The sequence below is a fragment of the Hyperolius riggenbachi genome, chromosome 10, assembly GCF_040937935.1.
Source record: "Hyperolius riggenbachi isolate aHypRig1 chromosome 10, aHypRig1.pri, whole genome shotgun sequence".
Classification (NCBI taxonomy): Eukaryota; Metazoa; Chordata; class Amphibia; order Anura; family Hyperoliidae; genus Hyperolius; species Hyperolius riggenbachi.
The window spans coordinates 198,816,922-198,833,593 of NC_090655.1; the positions used below are offsets into that span (position 1 = coordinate 198,816,922).

The following is a 16,672-nucleotide window of genomic DNA, read 5'->3' on the forward strand; positions in this document are numbered from 1 at the left end:
CAGGAAATTATAGACCTGTAAGCTTAACATCAGTTGTATGCAAACTATTTGAGGGGTTACTTAAGGGGCCCATACACCTAACGATTTTCCCACCGATATACAGCCGTCTTGATCACAGTGATCGAAACGGCTGTGAAATTGCCGCACACACCTCTGACAGAACGATCGATTTTCGTCCAAAATCGATCGTTCCCGTCGATTCCCGTCGACCCATCCGTGCGGAAGGTTTTTCTCAGTCGCCGGCGGGTCAGGAGTGCGTCGTTAGTGGCGTTCGAATTCCCGACGACCGACGCAATACAGCGGTAATACATTACCTGCTCCAGCCGGCGCGAGCCCCCTGGTCTTCTTCTCCGCTTCGGGCTCCAGAGCTACACAGAACTTCCTGTCCCGGCAGGAAGTTTAAACAGTAGAGCACCCTCTAGTTCAGTAGCCGGAGCGTGGCAGGGCTGGAGCGGAGAAGCCAGCAGGGACTCGCGCCGGCCGGAGCAGGTAATGTATGCGGGGGGCGCCAGCAGCGGCAGCTCCAGATTGTGATCGGTTTCAGGCTGAAATCGATTCACAATCTGTTTGCAGTAAGGTGGCCATACGATCCCTCTCTGATCAGATTCAATCAGAGAGGGATCTATCTGTTGGTCGAATCTGATGGCAAATCGACCAGTGTATGGCCATCTTAAGAGATACTATACATGACTTCATAATAGAAAATAATCTTATTTCTCAGCATCAACATGGGTTTACTAAAGACTAACATGTTCAGCTTTTATGAGGTAGTGAGCGCTAATGTGGATATTGGGAATGCTGTAGATGTGATATACTTGGACTTTGCAAAGGCCTTCGACACTGTTCCCACAAAAGTCTGGTGCAAAAGTTGAGGATGCAAGGACTGGGGAAGAGTCTGTGTGCATGGATAGGGAACTGGCTAATGGACAGAAAACAAAGAGTTATGGTCAATGGATCATACTCAAAATGGGAGACTGTTAGCAGTGGGGTCCCGCAGGGGTCTGTACTGGATCCAGTGCTCTTCAATTTATTTATTAATGACCAAGTGGATGCAGTAGTGAGTAGTGTTGGGCGAACATCTAGATGTTCGGGTTCGGGCCGAACAGGCCGAACATGGCCGCGATGTTCGGGTGTTCGACCCGAACTCCGAACATAATGGAAGTCAATGGGGACCCGAACTTTTGTGGTTTGTAAAGCCTCCTTACATGCTACATACCCCAAATTTACAGGGTATGTGCACCTTGGGAGTGGGTACAAGAGGAAAAAAAATTTAGCAAAAAGAGCTTATAGTTTTTGAGAAAATCGATTTTAAAGTTTCAAAGGGAAAACTGTCTTTTAAATGCGGGAAATGTCTGTTTTCTTTGCACAGGTAACATGCTTTTTGTCGGCATGCAGTCATAAATGTAATACATATAAGAGGTTCCAGGAAAAGGGACCGGTAATGCTAACCCAGCAGCAGCACACGTGATGGAACAGGAGGAGGGTGGCGCAGGAGGAGAAGGCCACGCTTTGTGAGACACAACAACCCAGGCCTTGCATGAGGACAAAAAGCGTGCGGATAGCATGCTTTGTACCGCCATGTAGTCATAAATGTAATAAAGATAAGAGGTTCCATAAACAGGGACCGGCAACGGTAACCCAGCAGCAGCAGCAGCAGCAGCAGCACACGTGATGGAACAGGAGGAGGCGCAGGAGGAGAAGGCCACGCTTTGTGAGACACAACAACCCAGGCCTTGCATGAGGACAAAAAGCGTGCGGATAGCATGCTTTGTACCGCCATGTAGTCATAAATGTAATAAAGATAAGAGGTTCCATAAACAGGGACCGGCAACGGTAACCCAGCAGCAGCAGCAGCAGCAGCAGCACACGTGATGGAACAGGAGGAGGCGCAGGAGGAGAAGGCCACGCTTTGTGAGACACAACAACCCAGGCCTTGCATGAGGACAAAAAGCGTGCGGATATAGCAGCAATGCTTTTTGCCGCCATGCAGTCATAAATGTAATACAGATGAGAGGTTCAATAAACAGGGACCGGAAACGCTAAACCATCCCAGATGTTCATCGGTCATGTTACTTGGTTGGGGTCCAGGAGTGTTGCGTAGTCGTTTCCAATCCAGGATTGATTCATTTTAATTTGAGTCAGACGGTCTGCATTTTCTGTGGAGAGGCGGATACGCCGATCTGTGATGATGCCTCCGGCAGCACTGAAACAGCGTTCCGACATAACGCTGGCTGCCGGGCAAGCCAGCACCTCTATTGCGTACATTGCCAGTTCGTGCCAGGTGTCTAGCTTTATGCCCGGTTTCAGGTCCAGCGGTGCCAGCCACAAATCCGTCTGTTCCTTTATTCCCCTCCAAATTTCCTCCCCTGTGTGCTGCTTATCCCCAAGGCAGATCAGCTTCAGCAACGCTTGCTGACGCATGCCAACAGCTGTGCTGCACTGCTTCCACGATCCTACTGCTGCTGGTGCTGGGTTAGCATTTCCGGATGAGGTACAGCTTTGAGATGCGTTGGAGGAGAAGGAGTCAGAGAGGTAGGTGCTGCTGTTGTTATCCAGCTGTTTGCGGCGTGGGCAACACCCGCGCCGTAGCAGGTGAGGAATCGCTGCCAGGCTCCACAAGGTTCACCCAGTGCGCGGTAAGGGAGATGTATCGACCCTGGCCGAACGCACTCGTCCAGGTGTCAGTGGTGAGGTGAACCTTGCAGGCAACGGCATTCTTCAAGCTTCGGGTTATTTAGCTGACCACGTGCTCATGCAACTCAGGCACTGCAGAGCGCGCAAAGTGGTAGCGGCTGGGAACCACGTAACGTGGGATGGCCACTGACATCATGCCCTTGAAGCTGTTTGTCTCCACCACTCGATATGGCAGCATTTCGCAGGCCAGAAGCTTGGCTATGCTGGCTGGCTGTTACTGCCACGGCCCGGGGGTCATTTGCTGGCAATTTCCTCTTGTGCTCAAACATCTCAGAGACAGACAACTCAACCGTAGCGCTGCACACCGAAGGGCTGTTGGTTGTTGTGTTTGATGAACACTGGGAGACCTCAAGAGCACTAGTCCGGAAAGTGACAGTGTCAGCATCGTCTGATGTTTGTGAATGTTGTGAACCACGCAATGGCTGGGCTACTGCTGCTGCTGAGGCGGGTCTGGTGGTGAGTCTGGTGAACCCAAGGGAGGCAGTGTTGCTGGTGGTACCCTGTCCTGCCGCGTTTGCCCACAGAGTGGGATGTTTGGATAGAATGTGGCGGCTCATGCTGGTGGTGGAGAGGTTGTTAATACTTTTCCCCCTGCTCAGGCGGGTCTTGCACACCTTGCAAATCGCCATGGTAACATCCTCAGTGCAGTCTTCAAAGAAAGCCCAGACTTTAACTGGCTGAGGACTCGGACCTCGTGCGTGATGTGCTGGTGCTGCTTAACCCACTGCTGGACGCTTGAGAGGTCATCCAAGTAATTATCTGGTCCTGTTCTTTTGGATCTGTGAGGGTTGTTGTCCTGGACAACATGGGCAGTATTGAGTGGGTTTTCTTGGGTGCTCCCCTGTGGCCTGTACGTGAACCGTCAGGGGAAACACCTCTTCCCTTGCCCCTCCCTCTTTCACCGGATTTCTTCCTCATTTCACTTATCCTTAAAGTACACGCTGACTGGCAGCAGTACAGTGGCAGTACAGAAATGCTATACAGTGGTGGGTGAGCGGTGTACCACTATTGTCAGCAGTGACACAGAGCACAATGCTATACAGTGGCGGGTGAGCGGTGTACTACTGTTCCCAGCAGACACAGAGTGGAAGTAAACACAATGCTATATAGTGTGGCTGAGCCGTGTACACAGAGTGGCATTAAACACAATGCTATATAGTCTGCTATATAGTCACCCCGAACAGGGTGATGTTCTGCAGAACCCAAACAGTGGCAAACACTGTTCGCCCAACACTACTGGGAGGGAACGCAGATTTTAGTACCTAAACACACGATACAACATGTTTTCCGGGGTCGGACTCTGAGGCACATACAGATGGTCCCGATCATCATCCTCATCATACAACTCTTCTCCTGAGTCTGACCCACCCACCACCTCTGCCACCCCAACATCCCCAGACACAGACCCCTCATCGTCCTCAACATTAACTTGGGATGCTGGCCTGAGCCAGACCTCCTCCTCCACATCAGGCCCCATCATCTCCTCAATGGCAGCCCTCATTAATCGCTCTGGCGACGGACTGATGGACACAACGTTCTCCTCCGGGGAGGGCTGCTGCTGACCACTGGCTGCTGGGGTGGATGTTATAGCTTGCGTGGGGCGTTGGCTGTTGCTGTTGTTGGGAGTGCTGCTCACAGCGGAGGTCTCTGGGGAACTCATGTTGAGCTCATATAGTGGTTGACGGTGAGTGGAGTATTACTGATCCCAGCAATATACACACTGACTGGCAGAGTACGCAATGCTATATAGTGTGGCTGAGCGGTGTACACAGAGTGGCAGTAAACACAATGCTATATAGTCTGGCTGAGCGAGCGGTGTACTACTGTTCCCAGCAGAATCAGAGTGGCAGTAAACAATGGTATATAGTCTGGCTGAGCGGTGTACACAGAGTGTCAGTAAACAATGGTATATAGTCTGGCTGAGCGGTGTACACAGAGTGGCAGTAAACACAATGCTATATAGTCTGGCTGAGCGAGCGGTGTACTACTGTTCCCAGCAGAATCAGAGTGGCAGTAAACAATGGTATATAGTCTGGCTGAGCGGTGTACACAGAGTGTCAGTAAACAATGGTATATAGTCTGGCTGAGCGGTGTACACAGAGTGTCAGTAAACAATGGTATATAGTCTGGCTGAGCGGTGTACACAGAGTGGCAGTAAACACAATGCTATATACTCTGGCTGAGCGAGCGGTGTACTACTGTTCCCAGCAGACACAGAACAGTAAACAGAATGCTATATAGTGTGGCTGAGCGAGCGGTGTACCACTATTCCCAGCAGACACAGAACAGTAAACAGAATGCTATATAGTGTGGCTGAGCGAGCGGTGTACCACTATTCCCAGCAGACACAGAACAGTAAACAGAATGCTATATAGTGTGGCTGAGCGAGCGGTGTACCACTATTCCAAACAGACACAGAACAGTGAACAGAATGCTATATAGTGTGGCTGAGCGAGCGGTGTACCACTATTCCCAGCAGACACAGAGTGGCAGTAAACAGAATGCTATATAGTGTGGCTGAGCGAGGTACACAGAGTGGCAGTAAACAGAATGCTATATAGTGTGGCTGAGCAAGCGGTGTACTACTATTCCCAGCAGACACAGAGTGGCAGTAAACAGAATGCTATATAGTGTGGCTGAGCGAGGTACACAGAGTGGCAGTAAACAGAATGCTATATAGTGTGGCTGAGCAAGCGGTGTACTACTGTTCCCAGCAGTGACACAATGACAGGGGGGACCCTGGCTAGCGTGGCTGGAGCGCGAACTACCCTGCCTGCCTACCCAAAGCTAAACCCACAGACAAATGGCGGAGATATGACGTGGTTCGGGTATTTATTTACCCGAACCACGTGACCGTTCGGCCAATCAGAGCGCGTTCGGGTCCGAACCACGTGACCCGTTCGGCCAATCACAGCGCTAGCCGAACGTTCGGGGAACGTTCGGTCATGCGCTCTTAGTTCGGCCATGTGGCCGAACGGTTTGGCCGAGCACCGTCAGGTGTTCGGCCGAACTCGAACATCACCCGAACAGGGTGATGTTCTGCAGAACCCGAACAGTGGCGAACACTGTTCGCCCAACACTAGTAGTGAGCAATGTTGCTATTTTTGCAGATGATGCAAAATTGTGCAGAATCATCAACTCTCAAGGAGGATAGTGTCATATTGCAACAGGATCTGGATAGGATGGCTATATGGGCACATACATGGCAGATGAAATTCAATGTTGAAAAATGTAAAGTCATGCATTTTGGTCGTACCAATGGTCTAGCACCATACAAAATAAATGGGATACAGTTGGGGACATCAAACTTGGAGAAGGACTTAGGAGTACTCATCGACAACAAGTTAAATAATCGTACTCAATGCCAAGCCGCTGCAGCTAAAGCTAACAAAATTTTGGGATGCATTAAAAGGGAAATAAAAACTCTAGATGCTAGCATAATATTGCCCCTGTTTAACTCTCTAGTAAGGCCACATCTGGAATATGGAATTCAGTTCTGGGCACCACATTACAAAAGATATTGCAGTTTTAGAGCAGGTGCAGATACAAGCAACAAAATTGATGTGTGGGATGGAAGGTCTCACTTACCAAGAAAGGTTAGATAAACTGGGTTTATTTAGTCTAGAGAAAAGACGCCTTAGAGGGGATCTAATTAACATGTATAAATACATCAGAGGGCAATATTAAAGCTTGGCGGATGAGTTTTTTGTCCCTAGGCCTTCTCAAAGGACTAGAGGACATGATCTGCGCATGGAGGAAAAACGTTTTAACCATAATTTAGGAAAGGGTTCTTTACAGTAAGAGTGATTAAGATGTGGAATGCATTGCCACAGGAAGTCGTTATGGCAAACTCTATGCCTGCATTTAAAGGGGGCTTAGATGCTTTCCTTGCGTTGAAAGATATCCATGGCTACAATTACTAGGTAATTGTCATGATCGGTGTCAGCACGCAGAGAGAATCTGATTATTGGCGATCTGCAGTATCACCAAGAATGCAGATATATACCCGATTATTGATGATCTGCAGTATCACCGATAATCCGATATATTGCTAACCTCTGGACACCAGCAAAAGAACACAATAAAGACAGTATATTTCAGATAGTGTGGAAATGTCCACCACACGGTAATTCCTCAGAGGTGTGGTTACCTCTGAATGGGAACCCCGTGAGTGAGATCCTCTAACCAGGCTGAGTGAGGAATCTCGACCCCCAGCAGTAATCGTCTGCTTGGGGCAGGTGTCTCGGAGAGGCAAGCCTCAGAGATAACCCTCCAGTGGGAGACGTTCCACTGAAGGGAGAAAGGTCAGACAGGCAAGGGTTCGGCAACAGAGATGTCGGCGGCAGTACAGGGGCGGAAGGCAGAAGAGTAATCGTTAGACAGGCAGAGGTCGGCAACAAGGATCGGATAGGCAAGGTACAAGATCAGCAAGAGTTAGAGTAGTCAGGGATAGCCAGAGTCAAAACACAGATCAATATACAATAACAATCCTAAGCTAAGGTGTGAAATCCTTAGTATCAACACCAGGGCACTGCACTAAGGTCTGAGCGCCAACACAGAAGTGTATTCACGACAGCAGACAAGGAGCAACTGACAGACAGCTCCTTTTATGATGGGGAATGCTCTAGCAGCGTCCCGCAGCTGCCCAGCCAATCCCTGGCCCTGCTGGAGTCAGCTGACCAGCCTGGTCAGCTGACTCCTCTTCGGGAACGATAAAGTTCCTGTCTTTTCGCGCGCGCCAAGCGCCAGGTAAGTGCCGGCGAAGGAGACCCAATAGGAGGTAACTGCGCGGCGGAGTCCGCCGAGCATTCGGACTCCGCCGACCGCACAGCCCCGCTTGGCGGCACGCCGGCGGTGAGAGTCCGGGAAGCAGAGCCCGCAGCCTCATGCCTGCTGGCAGCGGGTCCTCTATCCCTCACAGTAATGACTAATGATGTTGATCCAGGGATTTTATCTGATTGCCATCTGGAGTCGGGATGGAATTTTTTTCCCTTTTGGGGCTAATTGGACCGTGCTTTGTAAGGGTTTTTTCGCCTTCCTCTGGATCAACAGGGATATGTGAGGGAACAGGCTGGTGTTGTACTTTGTTCTCTGGTTGAACTCGATGGACGTATGTCTTTTTTTCAACCAAAATAACTATGTAACTATGTAAGATTCCCTACCCCTGTATTAGATGCTCAATTTTCGAGGAATAGTTTAAAAACTTTTTTTAATCAAAAGTTTTACATATTGGTTATTTGGAAATGTGAGAATAACGCCTTGGCCTCCTAAGCATGCTTAGGAAATTTTGCAGAAACACGGTGCACTTTTACTTCAGGATGGTGAGAGAGGTTGAGGAGCAATAGTAGAACCTTGAGGGTATAAACACACTAGGTGGAATCGCATATGCCTTTTCCACTATGTGCTATGGGGAAAACTCATGCGATTCTGCCTTGTGTGGTTTTACCCTCTGCGATAAGATGAAAGCTGCGCAGGCGCTAGTTGTGTAGGGGTATTATACAAGCCTCCCATTCTTGCAGTTTCTTTATGGAACAATATTTTTTTATTTGAGCAGTAAATGAAAAAGAAAAACACAGACACAGTTACATAGCTTCTCATCTTGCACATTTATTTCTGAACTGTATGCTCCAGATTCTCCTTTACAAGACAGTCCTGAATTCCAAATGCTTTCTATGTCCAAATTATTCTTGCATTTGATTACATTTTGTGTTAGAATGTAAAAATAATTTCCGAAAACCTATAGAAAATATATAAAATACACACAGAAAGAAGTCAAGCCTAACATAATTACAATCTGGTATCCAAAGTAACATTTTCTAATATAACTTCTTGAGATAAACTTTGAAATAAAGGGTTTAATAAGATAATGCTCTCCCTTTTTGTCATAAGGAAAAACTGTCATAGGACCTCAGATATGAAATGTCATCTAAAGGTAAAATACTTTTGTTCTATAGAGCAACAGAATCATTTTTATTTTTTTCTTCATGTAACCTGCTAAGAGAGAACTGACAGCAGCTGACAGGTTGCTTTACAGCAATAATAACACCCTTTAGGATACTCTTCATAGATAAGGCCCAAAACACTTGAACGTCGTCCCGGGATTCATAAAAGTTATTGGCATTACTCAGAAATGGTTGACCCTGCTCAGAGAGGCATCTTGGGAAAAATGATAGTAGTAAAGCAGAAGACTGAATATTTTTAAAACCGTGTTAGCCACACCCAGAAAGGATTGGGTTGAGGAGTTCCAGCCGGATAGTGTAATGGTTAAAGCGGACCCAAACCAAACATTTTTTTGATTCAAAATATTTAGTTGCACCACTCTGACACACACAAAGATTAATAAACACTCCTTCAAACCTATGAGCATTTCAGTGCATGCTTTTCACCCTTCTCTTTGCATAACTAGGGTTACACAGGTGGCAGCCATTAGCAATTCCTCCTTTGCAGGACACCACCTACTCCAGCATTTTGCCGGATTCTGTCCCGGCAATATGAAAGGAAGGGAGGAGTTCCTCCAATAAATATAAAATGTTTTATATTTGTCATCATGCAGCTCAAAAAAGGCTGCTATTTATTATTATAAATTTAGAAAATAAATTTTATTCCTGAAATCTTGCATTTTTAGTTTGGGTCCACTTTAAGCGTTCTGCGTCTGACACTGGAGTTTTGGGTTTAAATCTTGGCTCTTCCTGTTTAGTAAGCCAGTTCAGTAAGGAGTCCTTGGACTACACACCCTAACACTGCTAGTGCCTACTGAGCGCACCCTAGTGCAGCTCAAGCACTTGGAGTCCGCTAGGAGAAAAGCGCAATATAAATTATATTTGTCTTGTCTAGCTTTACCAACAATCCCTTTATACAAGTCCTGCCCTAGTAAGCTTTATACAAATGGCTAGTAAACTTTAGAGATTTGTCCATGACTGTTATTTATTGTACTTTATACAAGTCAAGCTGTAACATGTGGTAACTGATCCTTAGAGCCTGGATTCACAAGCGTTATATTACTTGTGAACTGCAATAGACGCTGCTTGCATTGTAACATGTGTTAATACAAAGCCTGCATAACGTGATCCTTACAGCGCAGAGATGTGAACAGGCCCATAGAATTGTATAGGCAGTGATCTGACATGTTGAATTCTTCTGCAATGCAAATGCAGTGAATATAGTGTGAATGCACTCTAAAGGACAGCTTAGGGCTACCCGTTACAAGCTTGCCGGTAAATTCTGATGATCTGGAGAGTTAATCAGGCAGTCTACCCAAAACTATCATCAGTTTTACATTATATTATAGCCCCAAGTGTGTGATAATGAGCAGGTGCTTCTCCCAACTTTCAGGCTATGTTCACATTCTGTGCATTGTAAATGTGTGCATTATAACGCATGTTTTACAATGGGTTGTGTAGTTATTGTAACATGCACATTGTAGTGTGTCTACAGCCACTTTCACTTATACCGCGCATGTTGTACAGAGAAATGTGTGCAGCTGTGTGTTGGAAAAACACATCTCATGTATGTGAACCAGCCTACAGTACAATATAGGTAGTGAGTCTGATGTGTTGTGTAATAATGTAGCCCAACAAGTATAGTGTGATCACAGCCTAAGAAGCAAACTAAAGGCTCTCTTTAAAGGACAACTGAGGTGACATATGACATGATGAGATAAACGTGTGTATGTATATTGCCAAGCACACGAATAACTAGGCTATGTTCCTTTTTTTCTTTCTCTGCCTGTAAGAGTTAAACATCAGGTATGCAAGTGACAGTTTCTGCCCGGGTCGGACTGGGTCAGACTATTGCATAACCCTCACTGATAAGTAATTACAGCCATTAAATACTTTCCTGTCAGTAAATGGCTTCTGAGAGAAGGAAAGAGATAAAAAGGGTCAATAGTTCATAGAGTTGAGCTCTAGCATACTTCAGTGAAGGTGTCATTGAGCAGAGACAATGAAACAGTAAAAACTAGATTGAAATATAAAATAAAACCGTGGGATATCTAAAAAGTCATTTTTTAGGAAAAGGAGGATAGATACAATTGTTTTTCTCATCAGTTTATTTTCACCTCGGATGTCCTTTAATTTAAACAGAGTATTCAGCAAAACTTATGAAAATTCATATGCAGCATTAGAGGGTGGCTGGAAACCGGAGCCTGGTGCTAGCAACTCATCCCTTGTAATACAGTCATTTAAAGAGTGAATCAGTTCATTAAAGAGGAGCTGTTAGGTATAAGGTCTCAGAGAAAATAAACACATATATCAGTAGCTAAAGATTGGCTGTACTTACATTACATATGCATTTCACTGTCCACGTTTGGATTTCACAGAATTTTTATATAGTATATGCAGAGAATGATGCTCCTGACAGCCCATGGCAGGTTCCATGTTTGTGAAGCCAAATGTGTCGTCATGTCCTGCCTGCTTCCTGATCACAGAGGAGCTCCTACAGAATAACACAGTGTGCAGTGAATATTAATGAGCCATGTGGCTAGGAACAATAGCGGACTCCTGCAGTGTACTCTGCCCAGAGATTTATCTGTGCTGTGGCTGGACTGAGTTAGAAGCTGCTGAAACTTGATCCCGTCTTCTCCTTAGCAGCCGAGGGGAGGGCCCCAGAATGCTTTGCAGTATGGAATGCGGCTTGTGTCCTCCTTAGGAGCTTAGCTTTGCTGATAAGCACACATCAAATGTAAGAGAGATTTTTATCTTTAGTAATGCCTTTTTGGCTTCTGTCTAAACTGTTTAACACAGGAGAATAGAGGTTTAAATTAGCTTCTGCAGCCTGACAGTTACTCTTTAACAACTTTATTATTGACTATTGACTAAGGTCGCATACACACATCCAGTTTTGATTGGCCAATGATTAGCCAATTTTACCACCTCCATGTAGTACGAGCGCTTAGCTACACAATCTGTTCATACTATTATAAAATCTGTTGGCCCAATCATTGGGCAATCAAAATTGTATGTGTGCATGTACCCTCTATAGTTTTCTTAGGTGTGGGCAGATTCACAGCACAATGTAATCAGCAGAGTATCTTTGCTCGAAACAAATAAACCAGTCATAGTAAAACATTTCTTTTCTACAGTTGGCTAGCAGATGGACAAAGATGCAAATTCCTTGCAACATTTCCAGTTAGGTCAGTGGTCACAAGCAGATTTCTCTATAACCCATGCAGGTAAATGTGATTTCCATACATTTAAACTTTAACAGGTGACAAAGCTTAAAGTTATTTTTTAAGGTATATTGTCTATGCTTATGAGGCCCTCAAAGATACATGGGGACAAGTGAAATGGAAAACCTTTGCAAAGGAAATTATTTTAATTATTATCACAATTCTAAGTAGCAAAGCCAGATCAAATAAAGAGTACTTTCACCTTAAAAAGATGTTTTATACCAGTTTTTAGATACCCCAATTCAATGATTTTCACTTAAGCCCGGTTCACATTAGCGCTAAAAAAACAGTCCGTTCCCGGATCGGATGCGAATGGATCCAATGTTAACCTATGGATTCGTTCACATCCATCCGTTCGAACGGATGCATTCCGCTGAACGAACCGCACCTTTCCTTCCGCAGCAATTTTTCCGGACTGCTGAGCCCAGCGGAACGGAAACACATGCTGAAGCACTGCATTAGGGGCAATGAGAAAACTGAATATTTCATCACACTAGTGAAGAAACGGACTGTTCTAAACAGAAAAATACACTTTGGGGGTGGGAGTCTGGGGGGGATGTGGGGAAAGGGAACAGAAGCAGTTGAACCGCATCCGTTTGACACTTAATTGTAAGTGTGAATCGGGCCTTGTACTTGGAAGGACTGACTGAAAACTGTTTAGATCTAACAGACCTGAAAGATAACTGATCAAACTGCAGTTAAAGATTTTACCACAAGGTGGCTTTGCAAAAGAAGAAGCCCAATTCATCTCAAAGCACTAGATAAAATAGGTACAAGAATAATAAGAGCTAAGGCTCCTCTATAATTCACTGCTTATAACAGTACTCTGTGCCGTTTAGGACTTCTAAATGCAAAATATTTCATTTCCCTAATCCAGTGTGCAGGCCTCCCCTCCTTACTGCAGCTGTATTACACTCACAGTGAGCCAGCTGTGTGTGATCCGATGTAGGTCATGGAGAGAATCCGAAGACATAACAAAGTTGTTTAGGTGATACCTTTAATGACTAATTGTACAAGATTTCTTTGCAAGTTTTCAAAACGTTAAGTTTATGTTGGTAATGTTCTGTATCATTCCTGCAGACGGAACTTAAAGGAAACCTGTAAGGTGAAAAAACAAAGTTTAACTTACATGGGGCTTCTACCGGCCCCCTGCAGATGTCCTGTGCCTGCGCCGGGCAAAACGATCCTCCGGTCCCTTGCCGCGGCTCAGTTTAGTTTTGTGAGTCAGTGGGCCACTGCATGGCCCAGTCCACGCACGCCCTCAAACTTCGTACTGCGCCTGCGCAAGACGTTCCCCACAATGTAAGTGGGAGCGAGGATGCACGCGACCAGGGTCTCGCAGGCGCAGTGGCCATCGACTTGTAAGTCAGCGGTAAAGAAACAGAGCCACGGCAGGGGACCGGAGGATCTTTGAGTGACAGCGCAGGCCCAAGGCAGCTGCAGGGGGCTTGCAGAAGTCCGAAGTGTCTTCAGGTCTGCTTTAAGTTGTGAAAGCTTGCAAAGAACTCTTGTACAGTTAGTCATGAAAGGTATCTCCTAAAGAACATTTGTTGTTATGTCTTTGGACTTTCATTGAGGATGCTCACACTACATCTGTATCTCCAGTCAGTAATTAAGCGCTAAGAAAATGAGAAGCCACAACAGTGATTCTAGTAAATAGCCTCTACCCACCTTTCAGCACAAGTCCCAGGTGACCCTCTTATATGATCATCTGCCCTGGCATATTTCCTTCATTACGCTAAGACTCTAAATCTTCTCTTGTATTTATGCTTCTGTCCACATCCTTCTACTCACTGCCCCTCTGTAACTTCCATATGCATTCTGAGAATCTGGATTCTATTTCTATTATGAGCCACAATGTCACTAGTGTTGACAGACTCATCATAATGCTTGTAAAGCAATGAAATGGTGGCAGCCATGTTTTGGTCTTCTACAGAGGAGCTCGATGCTTGGCCTCTTTTAAACTTCACAGCTAATGCCTCTTTTTTACAACTCCTCTGATCACACTGTGACTTTGGGCCCTATACAATAACAGACTCTACAAGCAGTGTCAAATGTACAGTTGAAAAAAAGTTGGTACTATTGCTTTATAGCATCCATATATAGCATGCAGTTACAGGATATGAGGTACTGACTGGGCCTTAATGAAAACACTAGGAGTACGTGAAATAGAAGCCAGGACCTTTAGGCCCCACAGTACCCTCCTATCCTGTAGCTGCATGCATGTGGATACAGAGCAGAGTAAAAGCCTTAAAGTGGTCTGAAACTCCGACATAACATTCAATAAAAATATGTTTTCCTACTTTTTATTTATTATACAGTTATCATATTTGATTTTGTGCATAAGTAATATTGTCTGTTTAAAAATTACAAGTTTCCAAAGTGGAATTTATCGTGCCCTAAAAGCTGTCATTGCATTTTATTCAAACTGCTTTTTATTATATAGTAACATCTTCTAATGAGCTATTCTGAACTCTGTGTGTGCCTGAAGCAGAGACAATTTCTCAGAGAGTGTTTGTTTGCTGTTGTGTTGACAAATTTGTGTTTAAGAAGTAAAACAGATACTGTTATCTGCAGTTTGGATGCAGATTTGAAGCTGAATAGCAGGACAAAGTGCTTTGTTTAACCATTTTAGTGATGTTCTGCTAAAAAGAATGTCTGGGATAGTAGCTTTCAAGCTGTGAGGAATCTTTTAGAGCAAAGTAGAAATGCTTACTTTCAGACCACATTAAAGGTACAGTGCCTGTTCATTTTTTTCTACTTTACATTTGCCACTGACAACTATCTAATGCCACTGCTGAAGGTGCACGTACCTTACTCCAGCAATTATACATATTGGCAAGAGACTGGTACATGCTTTATCCCTTCAGCAGTTTGGCAGACCACTCGTGCCCAGTAATCTTTTCCTGACCCGATTATCTACAAGCAAAATGCCAGACTCATATCTGTGGGAAGGTGCTGAAATATGGAGGGCAATGTCTAGGGGGGGCTACTGAAGGGTAGTGAATGCCAAGTCCCTGAACACGTCCCGAGTACTATCGCTTTCTCCTTAGAGAGGAGAATAAGCTTAAAATTGATTTCCTTGTAAAAGAGAATATAAAAAAATATAAAAGTGCACAAAATGTGCAACAACTATTAAATAAGTCTTCAGCTAAACCGGCAAAGAATCTGCTCTTTGAGAAGAGGAAAACATGTACAAACACAGATATATGCATACATTTATATACAAATGTAAATACTCTTTTCTGCACTAAAAGCAGAGAACAGAATACGTGAGGAATGACTGGTTAATGTAACCATTGCAAAAACTTGGAGCAAACTATGCTGGTGTGTCATTTGGGCATGAGTCCAGATGGATCAGTCTCCTGAAACCCCCCAGTCCCGAAGCTGCCGCAAAACGCTGTCCAGGTAATGGGAGTCAGGGAAGCCCTTGCCGGTGACATTGGAGCCAAACTCTGTCTTCAGTGGTATCCGGGAGATGGAGATGGAATCTGAGACACCAGAGACTTTGGAAGGGACAACAGGGAAGAGGAGGCGACACTCCCAAGCTTTTATTAGCAAGAGAAGGACCTGTAAAAAGAAGCAGATTAGAAATGAACTTCTTTCCATGTAAAGCAGTTTCTCAAATCATAGTAAGTGTGCTCATTGGGCATGTATAGGCCAAGATCTGAACTCTGGCCATTGTGGCAGATCTCAGAAGATGAATGCTCCTAAGGCCTGGGACCCACTAGCAGTGCTTTTGTAAGTGCTACTGACTCTTGCTAATGCAATGCTATGGGTAATTTTTTATAAATCACATCCCTCAAGTGGGATCACACACATAGCATTACATTAGCAAGAGAATTTCAAATCACAAGCGCTTAGAAAAGCGCTGCTAGTGGGTCCCAGGCCTAAGAGCTACTCAGTATTAAACATTTGGCCCCCAACAATTTAGCTGTAATTTATAAGTATACTTCATTTAATGGAGCAAATCCTTTTGAGACTCAAAATGTCTTAGCTGAGCAGTGCTGAACAAGGGAGCCATGATGCAGTGGAGGCATGTATGGTTTCACTTATATTCCAAAAACATACAGATAAGATTATTTGTTCCCCCAAATTAGCCTTAAGGTATGTACACACATCCAATCGTGATTGGCCAATTTGAGCACTATGTTGAATGAGAGCTTACCTACTCAATCTGTTCATAGCATTCAAAATCTGTTAGCTCTTACTACATGGAAGTCATAAAATTGGCCAATAAAAATTGGATGTGTGTATTAATCTACTTCCATACATCCAAATACTGCCATCAGGCAAGGATAGTAAAAGGAACCCTCAAGCGACAGTTCCAGACTATAAACAAGCATCACTAGTCTGCATTCTGTTGCTATGAAGGAGGGCGGAGGGACAACGCGTGGTGCTTGGCGGTGAGGCTTCCCACCGGCAGGGGAACAGAGAAAACATAGATTAGATTGTGAGCTCATGTAATGGACGGTAAGCGACATGACTATATACAATATTTAATAGTGCTGCAGAAGACGTCAGTGGCAGGGCCGGATTTAGGCCAAGGCCACCTAGGCCAAGGCCTAGGGCACCACAGGAGAAAGGGCACCAAAGCAGCAGGCTAAACTGGTGCAGCATTTGCAAGCTTGAAAATGCTGCAATGCAGGGAGATCAGGTGAGCGCCTGATCGTGGTACTCTGCTGCTAGTGCTAGTGCAGCAGCCACCTTGCTCTCTGTGCATGTTTGCATTGTGGCCGGCGGCTATGGACTTGGGCAGCATCGGATAGGGAAAGAAAGAGGAAGCTTTTACACTGGAGACGGGCAGAGAAA

General features: G+C 45.1%; 1 protein-coding gene across 1 annotated transcript in view; it reads right to left on the minus strand.

The window, feature by feature from the left end:
• Window positions 1-8,289: 8,289 nt before the first annotated feature.
• The window catches only part of LOC137534193 (E3 ubiquitin-protein ligase DTX4-like), a 68,268-nt gene continuing 59,885 nt past the window's right edge, over window positions 8,290-16,672 (minus strand). The window contains exon 9 of the mRNA XM_068255588.1: window positions 8,290-15,430. Coding sequence (XP_068111689.1) covers window positions 15,218-15,430 — 213 coding nt within the window. The 3' untranslated portion in view covers window positions 8,290-15,217. The remainder of the gene's footprint in view (window positions 15,431-16,672) is intronic.